At 32.1% G+C, this 14,185-nt stretch overlaps 2 protein-coding genes across 2 annotated transcripts; both read left to right on the top strand.

Annotated features, from left to right (window-relative positions):
* The first annotated feature begins 2,982 nt into the window (after positions 1-2,982).
* Positions 2,983-5,486, top strand: LOC145314858 (uncharacterized). Its single transcript, XM_080154938.1, has 5 exons — positions 2,983-3,062; positions 3,523-3,653; positions 4,233-4,397; positions 4,675-4,799; positions 5,417-5,486. Exons 1-5 carry the CDS (start codon positions 2,996-2,998, stop codon positions 5,484-5,486), a joined length of 558 nt encoding a protein of 185 aa, XP_080011064.1. The 5' UTR covers positions 2,983-2,995.
* Positions 5,487-6,926: 1,440 nt separating this feature from the next.
* Positions 6,927-12,042, top strand: LOC145314856 (receptor-type guanylate cyclase gcy-22-like). The gene is made up of 10 exons (XM_080154937.1): positions 6,927-6,966; positions 7,475-7,568; positions 8,436-8,564; positions 8,894-8,992; positions 9,368-9,505; positions 9,711-9,782; positions 10,673-10,758; positions 11,092-11,148; positions 11,544-11,616; positions 11,926-12,042. The coding sequence occupies exons 2-10, from the start codon at positions 7,521-7,523 to the stop codon at positions 12,040-12,042; spliced, it is 819 nt and encodes a 272-aa protein (XP_080011063.1). The 5' UTR covers positions 6,927-6,966; positions 7,475-7,520.
* The last annotated feature ends 2,143 nt before the right edge of the window (positions 12,043-14,185 follow it).

Below are 14,185 nucleotides of genomic sequence, written 5' to 3'. Positions count from 1 at the left end.
TTTTTTAATGTTTTTTAAAAATTTCTTTGCCATTTTCCTTTTTTTACAGGAGAAGGAAGGTTTCACATTCTTTTTAATTTGTTAAAACAAAGTTTAAAAGAAGAAAAGAAATTTAAAAAGAAAAAAAAATTTGTAAATATAAAAAAAGTTAAAGTCAAAGAAAATGTAAAAAATTTAAAAATGTATAAAAACAAAAAAAAATTTAAATTAGAAATTTTTTTTTTTTGGGGCAAAATTTTCATTTTTGGGGGGATTGGGGGTGTCCCACCACCCAAGAAAATAGCTTAAAACCACCAAAGGACCAATAGGTATATACCCTGAAGAGTAGAATCCAATTGGTTCAGTGGTTACCGAGATCTTAAGCTTCAGACGGACGGACAGACAGACATCGTTCTACCTTGTATTATAGATGATAGCAATATAATCAATTTTCATAAAGATTAGCTAATTCCTTTCAGTCCAAGTTGTACGTACGAGCGTTGTGACGCCATGTATAAGGTATAACCAACAAGTGAAATAAATCTAAAATAATATTTGGGGGGCAAATGGAGAGGTCGTCAATTTTAGAACACAGTAATAGTGTCTGACTGATTATGACGTTACAAAAAAATTAGCCAATGAGAGGCCGTTATTGACCAATGGTAAAATTTATAGTGGCCTCTCATTGGCTAATTTTTTTGTTACGTCATAATGAGTCAGACACTATTACTGTGTTCTCAATTTTACAATAGGTTTCGTGTTTAAAAAAAATAATTTCGTTATTTGTATAAGCTGTTGTGACGCACAGACCCAAATACAAAAGCTTCGCATTAAAAAAGAAGATCTTATGTCAATAAGAGTTTTAGAATGATTATTTCTCGTACTCATTCGAATCCTGTGGATAGGAACCGGTTCTCATCCTTACGAAAAAACTATCGTATTATATCCAGCTTTCTACGAATATAAAAATGTACAATCATAAGATTAAAACCAGTTTTTTTTAGCCCCGAGGTACATTCTATATCCGCGGAAAGCTGTTTATAATACGATGCGATAAATAAGTACATTATGGTTATCCTTGTTTATTAATTTACCAATCTAATCCCTTATGACCAAAACATTTAATCCTATTATAGTTGTCGATAAACAAATCTATAAAGTATACTTTATTAATAAAATATTGATATTCTATATAATAATTATTAGATAAAAATATCTAAATCATGCGAAATGTTATTTTTGTACGTCAGTTTTACTTAGGGCATCAAACCTCATGGTTGGTTTTTGTGTCTGGTCAACAATTTAGTAGATTTAAATATCGGGGATAAAATATAAACTATTTTGAATTTCTTTCCAAAGAACAACTTTTTTTGGTAAAACTGAGACATATTAAAATTTGAGAATAAAAAACCAATTCAATTAAGAGAACAGAAAATGTTTTTGAATTGGAATGAAAAATCGACAGTATTCTTGAAGGCTAAGGCAGTGCATAGTAAATTTATGTATTCTCCTAATATGATAAAAAAATAAATAAACCTTTCAATACATTAAAATAAATATTTAAAAAGCTTAGACACTGCAGATTTGTAAAAATAAAGGTTCAATAGGCCTATGAGCCAATGAATGAGATAAAATAAAATTTGTGGATGAAATAAAAAATAACTGCCCTATCTTATAAAACCTTTATTTTTTTTGACAATTTTTCCTCCACTCTGTTTTTCTATTGGCTCAATAAGAAAGTAAGTATCTAAATATTCTGTATTTATGCATTAGATATAATAAAAATGGACACAGTAGTGACCGACACTACAGAGCTAGAGGATGATGAAAATAATGATATCAAACAGAATAAGGAGGTATACTTTTTTATTTGTTTTCATTTATGATTTTAGTCATAGGCGTGCGTAAGTGTAGTATAGGTGGGTATAACACCCCCTTAATATTGAAATCTATATGTCTGCCTTCCCTTTTTCTAATTCCCTTTAAGTGGACACCCTACTGGCAAAACCCTGTGCACGTCACTAATTTTAGTTATATCTGGTTCGGTTCCACTCTATAACCAAGTCTTAAGTCTGACTACCTTTCGTATTGATCTATTTATTTACTTAGCAATCCATTTTGTATAATAAAACGGTAATTAGGTCTTTAGGTACTGTTCGTAACTGAAGACATGATGATCCAAAATATTTTTCCTCTTCATTTTATAATGGCTGCGCCCCTAGTTAAGAGATCTGTGTTGAAAGTGATTTTTCATAAAATGGAGAAGTTAATCAGTTCAGTGTTTCTGGTAAAATACAGCATATACCAATAACGAAATTAATTCGGAAAAAATCACGAAACCTATACGTGTTTTTCACCTGTCGTTAGGAGGCAACACATCGTAAAATTGACGACCTCTCTATTTGCCCCCTAAATATTATTTTAGATTTATTTCGCTTGTTGTTTACACCTTATTCTTGGGTAAAATAGGTAAGTTTTTTTTATCTGAAGCTAAAGATCCCAGAAATTGCTAGTACTAAGGAGTTGTACGTTTCAGGACAGTTTAATCAAAGTCTTAGGATGGTTTTAGGATGTTTTCTTGACCTCCTCTACACTCTTGTATTGGCCTGGGTTGTATAGATATAACTTATCATGTATATTTGTAGAATAGCAGTACAGTCAGCTCGTTCGGTGCCAGTGGAAGCCTTTCCAGCCATTTCAGTGCACACAGATTTGAAAAATTTCTAGGAATATCAAATAATCATTTTAGAAGATATAATTGTTCTACAATTAAAGTAGGTTTTTTTTAAGATCTCACTATCCTCCAAACCGATTCTGATTAACGACAGCGACGTAAGAGAGGCTTAAAACACTAAAAAAATATTTTTGTTTAATCGTGATATTTTAATTATGGTGAAGCGATTCTAACATTTACTTTTAAAGATATTTGTTACGAATGGATTAACCCTTATTACAAAAAAGGTTCGATTGAAAATGATTATAAAAAAATTGAAACTCAGGAATCACCCCAACAACCATGGAGGGCCAGAACATGTATATGTTTCTAATGATGATACTACCTCTAATTCCGATAATTATTCTAGGTAAAAACATTATATCAACAAGGACAATACTGTCTATAAGTAGCGCAGCATTAAACGTTAACAATATTTCATTATTTATTTTATTATTTTATCTTAAATACCTTACAGAACAGCTGCGATACTAAAATCAATTTTGTAAAATAAACCTTAGATTAAGAATAAAACATTCCTTAGAAAATAAGAGGGTGGTCTTTCGGCTGTATGCTTATTACGTTTAGGTTAGGTTATATTGGGTACTGGGTAGCCCTGCAAGGATAGGCATCTTTAAGGGTTAGTAACTCCCGCAAGGGTTAGGCACAGTGAGAAGAAACCACCACCTTATTTTCATAAAAAATTTGAGACTGGAGTTTCAGAGCTCTCAATTCACTTTGAGGGAGAGCACCAAACATTTGTGAAGTTTTATCTAGGTAATATTACCAAAAAAATTATCTTAAAATTTTCTATTTTTTTTAATTCCTAGTGACTCAAAATTTGGTTTTGCTGACCGAAATAACGGCCCGACGTACAGACATTCTTGATGTGGAGCGCAGCGTCATAGAGAGTGATGATATTGCTCTCTTTGTCTCCAGGGTTCAGAGGGAGAGGTCAGAGGTAATATCTATCTATCTATGGAGCGCAGTGTCATACAAAGTGATGATATTGCTCTCTTCGTATCCAGGGTTCAGAGGGAGAGGTCAGAGGTAATATCTATCTATCTATGGAGCGCAGCGTCATACAGAGTGATGATATTGCTCTCTTTGTATCAAGGGTTCAGAGGAAGTGGTCAGAGGTAATATCTATCTATCTTTATATCTAAAGAATGGGTTAGTTAGACCAATGTTTCATTTTATGCTTAAAAAATGCTTTATCTCGGCTTCTATCTATTTTTGGTTAAAATTCCTATGACTAATGTCATGATATCCAGTCTATACTTTGTTTTGTATCCAGGGAGGAGGGGCATAGGGCTATTACACTAGTCCCCAAAGTTTTATAAAAACTGTAGGGACTTTTGATGGGTTGGTTCTTCAAATTGAGTGTTTAAACGTTTCAACCGCTCTTTTTAATCGATAGAAGGGGTGTATTTGTGTAACATCATTGGGGATGTACATCATTCTATCGGCTATTGTCTTATCCCTTTAGATCCTTGTTTTATATCAATTTATCTATCTATCTATTTATCTATATATCTAGGTTGCTATCAAGACATATATAGAAAACAAAGTGGATATTAGCAAAGAAATAAAAAGAATAAGTCTGACAACCACCTTTAGTTCAACAGACAGAGCTCTGGATAGAATGAAAATCAGAAAGATAGACACTCAGCACAAGATTTTTGAATCTAAACTTAGGCTACAGGTAAACGATTAATAAAATAATAGTTATTTATCGCACCGTATTATAGACATGGTTCTGCGGATATTAGAATGAAAAATAATAAAATTAAAACCAGTTTTGTTAAGTAGCTTAAGTCCTGGTATAACAAAACTAATATTGATTTTTACTGTAATATGCGGGGAAAATTGTCTGTAATATGTTGCTACACATGATTTTTCAGTATATCTGATAACCGTTTCTAATCCAACGGATATTATTAATTGGTTTCGAAGCCATACTGGAAATTGTATTATTTTAGATCAGAATAGATGATTTACGGGATGCAGTACGAGATAACGAGACTAAAATAACAGTGGAAGAAACTATGAAATTTTACAATACTATTACTACTGTCATGTTAGACAGCCTTTCTCAAACTATAAGGTATTTATAAATTTTGAAATAATTACGAATACGTTTGATAATAACAATGGATATATACATAGTATTACTTGGATATTGCCAGATTTTCAGGTTTTCTAATAAAGTGAAACAACAGTGGAGCTAGTAAAAGTGGCTGACTCAGATTATGACGTCAAATAAAATTAACCAATGAGAGGCCACTATAAATTTTACCATTGGTCAATTACAGTGTATACTGGCCTTTCATTGGTTAATTTTATTGACGTCATTATCTGAGTCAGCCACTTTTACTAGCTTCAACAACGGTTATTATAAAGTAGATTCTTTACTAAAAATGAATCTTATGTATTTATGAACATTCCTTTTTACAGACCGACTTATAGATAAAGCTTGTAGATTAGTTTTGCTGTTATATCAAAAGGAAGCTTTTTGTGGTGTCTATAAAAAATTACATCAAACTGGCCTAAAATTGGCCAATTAACATGTATACTGGCCTGCCATTGGTAATTTAATCTAAGTATCGGCCTATCATTGGTCATTTGTAATGTATGATTTTAATTTATAGGCACTATAAAGAGCTTCTATTAAAAGTAATTGAATGACATTACCTGCCAACTAATCTATCTTTACTACTTTAGATCTGGAAATGGAAGTAGTACCTGGAGACACCTGATTGCCTACAAAAATATGCTAAGGAAAATTGATTAATGATATAAAGTTTATTTTCTAGGGACACATAAAGAAGGGGGGCAGGAGGGGTAGTCCACTCTCCTCTTTCCATTTTAGGAAAAGGAAAGTAACTTTTCTATGGGGATTTCTATAGTGAAAGAAGCGGTCTCTCCCCCAAAGTGACTTTAATCCTTTCCTGGACCTATAGAAAGCTTCCCTGTGAAGGAGAACCATATTAGTTTGCGAGATCATTCGACATAGCCAGAAAGACACCCTTAGCAACTAGCAGCTCCCAGAGGACTCTAGGGCACTTGAAGAGAAGGGGTTGAAATCGATAACACAATTTTTTATTTTAGATTTTAATTCTTTTTTAAAATGTTTTTTTTTCGGGGTGGTTCATCCAAATACATAGTTATAGACCTTACCAGAACCTATGAGAAACAATCGTATAAAGGAGAGCCATATCGATACAATGGTTGGCGAGATCCTTTGGTACAAACAGACATACAGACACACATCCTGTTACTTTATTATAATGATAATCGATTTATATGGTCAGAGCTGTGGAGAATATTGGTGTAGAGATGATCAGTGTTGTCAAGTTTTATGGAAAAAATTCAACTGTCATCGATTCCAGGCTCATCAAAAATATTATCCAGAGTCATAAATTAGGAATGTGCTTAATTTTTCATATCATAATAATTTGAATATAAGGTTCACATACTATTAGATCTTATATGATTAAGGTTTATAATAGTTTTCATCTATATCCAAATTTATATAAGTAAAAAATGGAAATTACTAATATTATATATGTTAGTGGAATCGATCCGCCACCACCCCACCCATATTTTTACATTTTACCGTGAACTGCACAAGATCCAAACTTCTTATGAAAACAATAAAAATTTAATGTTTTAATTAAATTAAAGTAGATTATTAATAGAGCACATATTTTTAGGAAGCGAATATCTTGAACAAAGCGTGTCCTTTATCAATGAATTGACCGCTGAAATAGCCAACCTTAAGAACATGGAATATTATCAATCTTATATCAACAACTATGTTAATATCCTAGAAATTTATAAAGGAATTAGAGAGAGAAATACTTCGATTGTTAAAGGAATAGTATAGTTTTTTTCCAAATAAGATATTGTATTAATTAATGGATATAGAATATTCGTGGATATTATGACAGGAGAAAAATGGTCTTCAATTTAGGGTGCTACTATGGTACTCATTTATTGCAATATATTGGTCAGTTCGTTCATCCAGTAGGGGGAGAGGGGATGGTACAAAGAGCTGGTGGACGGGCGTTATCATTATTTTAGCTCGCTGCGAGTTTCACTTTACTAGAGAACATAAAAATCTGTTGTAACATCCAAGTAATAAAATATCCATTTATTAATTACTGTAGTTTTGACTTTATCAAAACAGCTGATTTTAATTTTATGTAGAAGCTAAACTATATATTTTTAACAGGAGATAAAATACTGGATTACTACTTTAATACCATCAGGTAAAAATCAATCAAATTTCCTTTTTAGAAAATGTTTGGGTATTGTCGGTTTCGTGACATCTCCTCTTAAGGGGCAATTCGTCATATTTTCACAGTAGCTTTATTTTAGCTTAGGCTAGGTAAATGTTAATAACATATGTACCTCTGGTCTATACATTGTTTCCGTCTGTCTGACAGTCATTTAAAAAAAGATAAACACTTATCTTTTAAGGTTTATTGTTTTCTTGAAGGATAAATAATGACATCATACAATAAAATGACCAATGATAGACCAGTATACATTTTACAATTGGTCAATAATTGGTTATTTGTATTGTATGACGTCATTTTTTTATTAAACACTATAAGCTTCTTATAACTTTTCAATGATTTTTTATTCATATTATATCTCTTTTTTTCTATTTTAGACAAGTATATCTTAATTTGTCCGTTTGTCCATCCAATGATTCTTGTGCTTGCTAATGGATAGTGCCACCGCTGTTAACAATATACATATATAATTTTGTAGAGTAACAGATCATATAAAGCAGATAATAGGACGAACAAGAGAAAATATGACAGTAAGGTTGAAAACAGAATTACTGGATGCTGATAGATCACAGGTAAGTGTAATTATCCATCACTAAATTTATGTTTATATGTCCATCTTGACTTCATTATATTTTTTCAAAGACCTTGTGAAGAGGGAGTTGATCCTACACTAGTTAGTTATGACCCCAAACTGCACATATAAGAAACTTCACGGTAAAGTAGAAACATATCGATCAAGTGGTCAGAGAGGTCTTTTACTACACGCAGACAGACATTCATCCAATTACATTAGCATAAGGATTAATCTTTTTATCTTATTTACTACACACAGAAATGGATCCAATTACTTTTAACATTATTTGGATTTACCCTATATGCTATGTCCCCACTCCTAAATATCTAACTATCTAGGTGCTTGCTATAGTTGTGCTTGTAGCCCTATTTGCTATGTCCCCACTACTAAATATCTAACTGTCTAGGTGCTTGCTATAGTTGTGCTTGTAGCCCTATTTGCTATGTCCCCACTCCTAAATATCTAACTGTCTAGGTGCTTGCTATAGTTGTGCTTGTAGCCCTATTTGCTATGTCCCCACTACTAAATATCTAACTGTCTAGGTGCTTGCTATAGTTGTGCTTGTAGCCCTTTTTGCTATGTCCCCACTACTGAATATATCTGTCTAAGTGCTTGCTATAGTTGTGCTTGTAGCCCTATTTGCTATGTCCCCACTACTAAATATACATCTGTCTAAGTGCTTGTAGCCCTATTTACTATGTCCCCACTCTTAAATATATATCTGTCTAGGTGCTTGCTATAGTTGTGGTTGTAGCCCTATTTGTTATGTCCCCACTACTAAATATCTAACTGTCTAGGTGCTTGCTATAGTAATGCTTGTAGCCCTATTTGCTATGTCCCCACTACTAAATATCTAACTGTCTAGGTGCTTGCTATAGTAGTGCTTGTAGCCCTATTTGCCATGTCCCCACTTCTGCTTTGGATTATTTTCAGCGGTGTCAGGGCTTCACAAATATTCTCCAGAAATGTCAAAAGCAAAGCTTCAGATTTAAAGGTAAACTTTAACAATTAGTATGCATATTAAAAAGTTTTTTCTCCTAATGGTGTGTTTTTAATCCCATACTGGTAACAAATAGATCATAAACATATTATTTCATTGCCTAAGTGCATTAAATTCTTTGGGTACTTCATTAAACCTTGATAACAAATAAGCGTTGTCCAATCTTTTCTAACAATGATTTGATCTACAGAATGGGTAATTTGTATATCATAAGATTGGGTATATTTACATATTTTTTTGTCTATTTTTTGTCAATCCTTAATTTTTTTATGTTTCGCAATTTAAAAAAATATATATTTAATAATACTAAAATATGTTTTTAGAAAGAAAGAAGGAAAGCAGAAAGATTGGTGAATAAAATGTTACCAGCTGAAATAGCCAATGCCTACAAAAACAACCACAAAACATCTGAATATTTTGAGGTAACATTGAAGATTGATCCGCATACCGACCTATTATTAGTATATTTTTACTCTTTGCTTTCCACTGAAGAATCATATCCTTATATAAAAGTAACAGGATGTTTATCTGTCTGTCTATTCCGAAGGATCTAGCTAATCGCTGAACCGAATTGGTTTTAATTTTGAGTGAAGGTTTTACTTTTTCTTTTTAAACTAGATTTGAAATTAGGGGTCTCAAATTTCCCCCCCACCCACTTCAAGTGTACCTAGAGGCCTAAAGACAATATTAGTTATTAAAAGCTTTATAATAAACTGTCAACACTGGCATGGCAATGGCATTAAACTAGAGATCTATTTATAAAATGTCATATATTTTTGTAAATTTTTTTTCTTCAGGCAGTTACAGTGGCATTTTCTGAGATAGACAACTTCAAGATGCTAACAGAAAATTGGGATGCTATACAGATTTTCCAAACACTTAATATAATCTATAAATTGTTTGATGATAGAATTGATAAATATGATGTATATAAGGTATATAGGACCAAACATTGTATAGGCAACCAACCCTTTGACTTCATAACTTTTGTCTAGAAGTCGTAACTGTGCATTGTATTGAGTTGTGCCTGTTCTTTGCAAATGCTTCTGCCGAGATTCGAACTTAACACTTAAACTTCCCTATAATTAAAACTGATTGATATTTTACAATCAATTTTATTTGTCTCTTTTTATCTTTTAGGTTGAAAGTATAAAGGATTCGTACATGGTGGCCTCCGGAGTACCAAACAAGAACGGAGATGACCATGCAAAGGTCACTTTAGATCACTTTATTATTATAAAAAACACGTACCTATTTTAATATCTATATGAATATTTCTTAAGGCTGACGACTTCTTTGTTACTGATCTATCCCATTCCCGTTAAATTTTACTAAGCATTCCAATATGTATAAAAAGATGACTAATCAAAAGATACAGTTCAGAACCAGAAAATTTTTCCTATGCCCTACATGAATCTAAGTGAACAATTGACATTTATCAATTCAGTATATTTATAACTTCCGCTGTAGCTGTCTATAGTGCCCTAGAAAAATGGGGATAGATATCACTGCTTTTGGCCTACCTATTCTATTGAAGTCAGGAAATACCCTATAACTTAACTCTTTTCTAGGGGGTTTCTTTTCCCCTTCCCTTTCTCTTTTCCTCTACTATGACGTCAATAGAATAGGTAGGCAAAAAGCGGTGACATCTATCCCCATTTTCCTAGGGCACTAAACAGAAATACACTTCCGCTGATAATGAAATTAAAGCTGATAGGATTAATTCCCTTTTTATTGGTCATCTATAATACAAAGTAGCTTGATGTCTGTCCGTCCGTCTGAAGCTTAAGATCTCGGTAACCACTGAATCGATCGGATTCTACTCTTCAGGGAATATACCTACTGGTTCTGTGGTGGTTTTAGGCTATTTTCTTGGGGAGTGGGACACCCCCAACCCTCCCCCCCCCCAAAAAAAACAAAAAAAATCCCTCCCCTATTTTTTTTAAGGAGATCCTTGGTCCTTTTTTTTTGTAGAAGATTTCCTTGGTCTTTCTTATTTTTTTTACGAATTTCACCTTAACTTTTTTTGTTATCATCTCTTGGGGCAAAGCCCCTAGAGGCTAGGGGCGAAGCCGCTAATGTACAATAATGTAATAATTTAGGAGATTGCCAACTTAGCACTGAATCTTGTAGCCGTATCAAAAACAATTACTGTTCCCCATGATCCTAGGCTTAGAATGAACATCAGGTACAAAAAAATTCATTAAAATCACTTTTACCTGGGAGATTGGACTGGTACATAAGGTTTTAAAACCACATATTCTTATTCGTTTGCCTAAAAACCTTGGTTTATTTAATTGAATTTTAATGGTTGAGTGGTTACAAACAATTTATTTCAAACTGTTTGCTCAAAAACTATGGGTAATTTAATTGAATTTGAAATAGTTGGTAGGTTACAAATTATTAATGTTCAAACTGTAAAACTAATAATTTTAATCTACAGCAGAAATGATTTTATTTGTCGTATATTGAAAATATTTTCCTTTAGTTATATAAATTAATAAAAGAATTTTTCTTTCAGGTTTGGAATTCATACAGGAGCAGTAACTGCTGGTGTCATCGGATCTCTCATGCCCAGGTACGATTAATTTTTCATCAAATTTTATAATTAAAATCTAGGTAATAAATAAAAAAGAATAAGAAGATCTATATATAATATATGTATTAACAATCAAAATAACGTATGAAAATTCTAATTTTACTTTCTAGGAGACAATATTTGTAAAAATGTAGTAGAGAAATTAAAATTAATCCTGGGAGAAAGGAACGTTGTACCCAGTCACAAAGTTTATTAAAAATAAGCGGAAAAATGTTCTAACTTTAAGCCCCAAGAATTCACTCTTGTTAAATTATATTACTTGTATAATTAGATATTGTTTGTTTGGAGACACTGTGAATGTAGCCTCCACAATTCAGTCTACTGGCCATTTTATTCACATACAGACATATACATTCTATTACTTTTATATTTAGATATTGTTTGTTTGGAGACACTGTGAATGTAGCTTCCAGAATGCAGTCCACCGGCCAACCTCTCAAAATACAGGTACACTATTATTTAATGAAGTTTTTGTCTGAAGCTTAAGATTTAAATAACTACTGAACCGTTGGAGTTTTTTATATTAAGGAAGCTTTACATAGTTACTGGAAAGGATTTCCCAGCCCTTCTAATATACAAAGCCATTAATTTATATAGTCGCAACCTCTACTTAAATTATTAATTAATACCTTCTATTTCACTAACAGCAGCACCCAAAGGGAATGCCAATCCAAAATAACACACCTACCCTAAGATAATTTTTAATTAAATCATCCAATATATAAGGTATTATAACAATGTATAATTCTGCCTCAGATAACTCCGGAGACTAAACTGTTCCTGGACAATACGGGAGGATTTATTGTGGAGCACAGAGGCAAAATTGATGTCAAAGGAATGGATATAAAATATGTGGATATTGTGTCAGGATAATCTTTGTAGTCAATATAGGTTGCTAATATAGTCCTTAGATATTGCTCAATACGTTCCTCCATGGTCAAGAGAAGGGATGTGGTAAAGTAATACGGGGCAGGTGGGGGTATCCTTATATTAGCCAGCTGGGAATATACATTTTATCAGAAATGCGAGAATCTATCGCAATATCCATGTGATATATATCCATTATCCATTAGGAAAAGGAATTATGGATACCTACTGGCTGAAAGATACACAATCATCATAATTATTAAATTATGTGTACAGATGTAAACAGGGACCTAACGGGATAAGACAATGGATGATGAATTTGTTAACATTCTCAATGAAGAAACAAAGTATTGGTACTTCAGTAGAAAACAATTCAATCAAGGACTCAAAGTTTTTGATCCAAAGATAAGTTAACGTGGTTATAAAACTTTGGGTATGTGTCGGTATGTATTTCTTGTATTCCCCGGCAAGTTCGAACCCATTAATCCCTTTTTTCCTAACACCAGAATTCCCCAGAGAATGAGTGTGTTACGCGGCATTCCTAACTATCTCCGCGCGTGGCTTGTAAACAAACAAAAGAGACGCGCACTTTTCCTTTGATAATTCCCATGTGAGGAGCTACGTGAATGAAAATAATGTATTGCTTGAATATACATGCGCTCTGATATGTGGAAGATCTCAAATAAGCCTTCCTGCTTAGTTTGACATCATATGTGGTAAGAATTTATCTTTTAATTCTTGAAAATAAGCGTAGAATGGTACAATTTTATGAAGAAATTTAGATCATTAATTTTTCAACAAATAGACCATTTAACTGCTAAGTTTTGATATACGAATATTTACTTTTATAATGTTGATTATTTTATTCTAAAATTATCAATTTCTGATGCGATTTAATATGATTCGTGCCAATTTTAAGTTTTTTAGAAAATTCATATTTTTTATTAAATTAAAATCACGCAACCTCGATGCTAAAAAAATAATAACAATTAATTTTATGTAATTAATTCTTATATTTTTGTTTTAGACTTACTGTTTTCATGGTAATAAATACACATTCGTAAACTTCACTATGTTGGTCATTCGGGAGGCTTCGAGATAAGATTTCGAGAACGGCTAGGCATTGCGTTCCGAAACAGGGTACCAGCGTTTTTAATTTTCCAATGTCCCCTCCCTCCCTGAGATATACCTGTCTTCCATATCGGTATTCAGGGAGGAATGGGACTGTAAATTACACTAGTACCCAAAGTTTTATAACATCGTTATCTTATTCGTTGACTCATAAACCTAGGATTCTTTTATTTGATTAGCTTTTTAAAACTAGTAGTGTCCAAAGTTTTCAACCATTAATTTCAATCTGCACATCCGTTCATCGTCATTTGCCTTTCCCATGTTTTACCGAAGTTGTAAACTGATTTACTGATTAGTTCGTTTAAAATTTTCTCGTATTCATTCGAATCCGGTGGATAGGAACCGGTTCTCATCCATACGAAAAAACTATGTCTAGCATCGTATTATATCCAGTTTTCTACGAATATAGAAATGTACAATCATAAGATTAAAACTAGTTTTTTTAGCCGGTGCCTTCGGCACCACGGGGCTAAAAAAACTAGTTTTAATCTTATAATTGTACATTCTATATCCGCGGAAAGCCGTTTATAATACGATACGAGAAATAACTATTATCATATTGATAAGAAATTCTTTTTAATGTTTAATATTATGTTAATAAATTGATAAAAATATACTTGTATATTACATGATATTAATTCTATTAATTCTAATAATTTTTCTTTTAATGTTCAAATGTTAAAATACATTTCATATTGAAACAATTGTATATGTTTTAAGTTTAAAAAATTTAAGTAATAAAGAATAAGTCATGTAAAAATAATTTGTGTTGACATTACTAATTTATGTTATGATAAAATCACCAAACCTTTACAAAATAAAAAATATATTAAATGAATAAAATCTAAAATTTTATTATTTACATTGTAAATATAGACAAATAAAATTGATTGGTATACAATTGTATGCCATTTAGAGATCTTAATGTAAAGAACATCTAGAAAAGTGTTGTTATAAAACTAAACTGTACTTTACACGAAGACTTTTTTCATTCTCACTTACCAAAATGAAATGCATA

This window comes from Acartia tonsa, chromosome 3 (genome assembly GCF_053477335.1).
Source record: "Acartia tonsa isolate MP-2025a chromosome 3, ASM5347733v1, whole genome shotgun sequence".
Classification (NCBI taxonomy): domain Eukaryota; kingdom Metazoa; phylum Arthropoda; class Copepoda; order Calanoida; family Acartiidae; genus Acartia; species Acartia tonsa.
The sequence above is the reverse complement of the archived record's forward strand: the minus strand, read 5'-3'. Positions and strand labels throughout refer to the sequence as shown.

Excerpts from the sequence above, each read along its gene's own strand:
- LOC145314858 (XM_080154938.1), top strand. The coding sequence starts at position 2,996 with ATGGAGGGCCAGAACATGTATATGTTTCTAATGATGATACTACCTCTA. Across the intron at positions 3,654-4,232 it reads TTCAGAGGGAGAGGTCAGAG|GTTGCTATCAAGACATATAT; the intron begins GTAATATCTATC and ends CTATATATCTAG. Across the intron at positions 4,398-4,674 it reads AATCTAAACTTAGGCTACAG|ATCAGAATAGATGATTTACG; the intron begins GTAAACGATTAA and ends GTATTATTTTAG.
- LOC145314856 (XM_080154937.1), top strand. The coding sequence starts at position 7,521 with ATGACAGTAAGGTTGAAAACAGAATTACTGGATGCTGATAGATCACAG. Across the intron at positions 11,149-11,543 it reads ATCGGATCTCTCATGCCCAG|ATATTGTTTGTTTGGAGACA; the intron begins GTACGATTAATT and ends TTTTATATTTAG. Across the intron at positions 11,617-11,925 it reads GCCAACCTCTCAAAATACAG|ATAACTCCGGAGACTAAACT; the intron begins GTACACTATTAT and ends ATTCTGCCTCAG.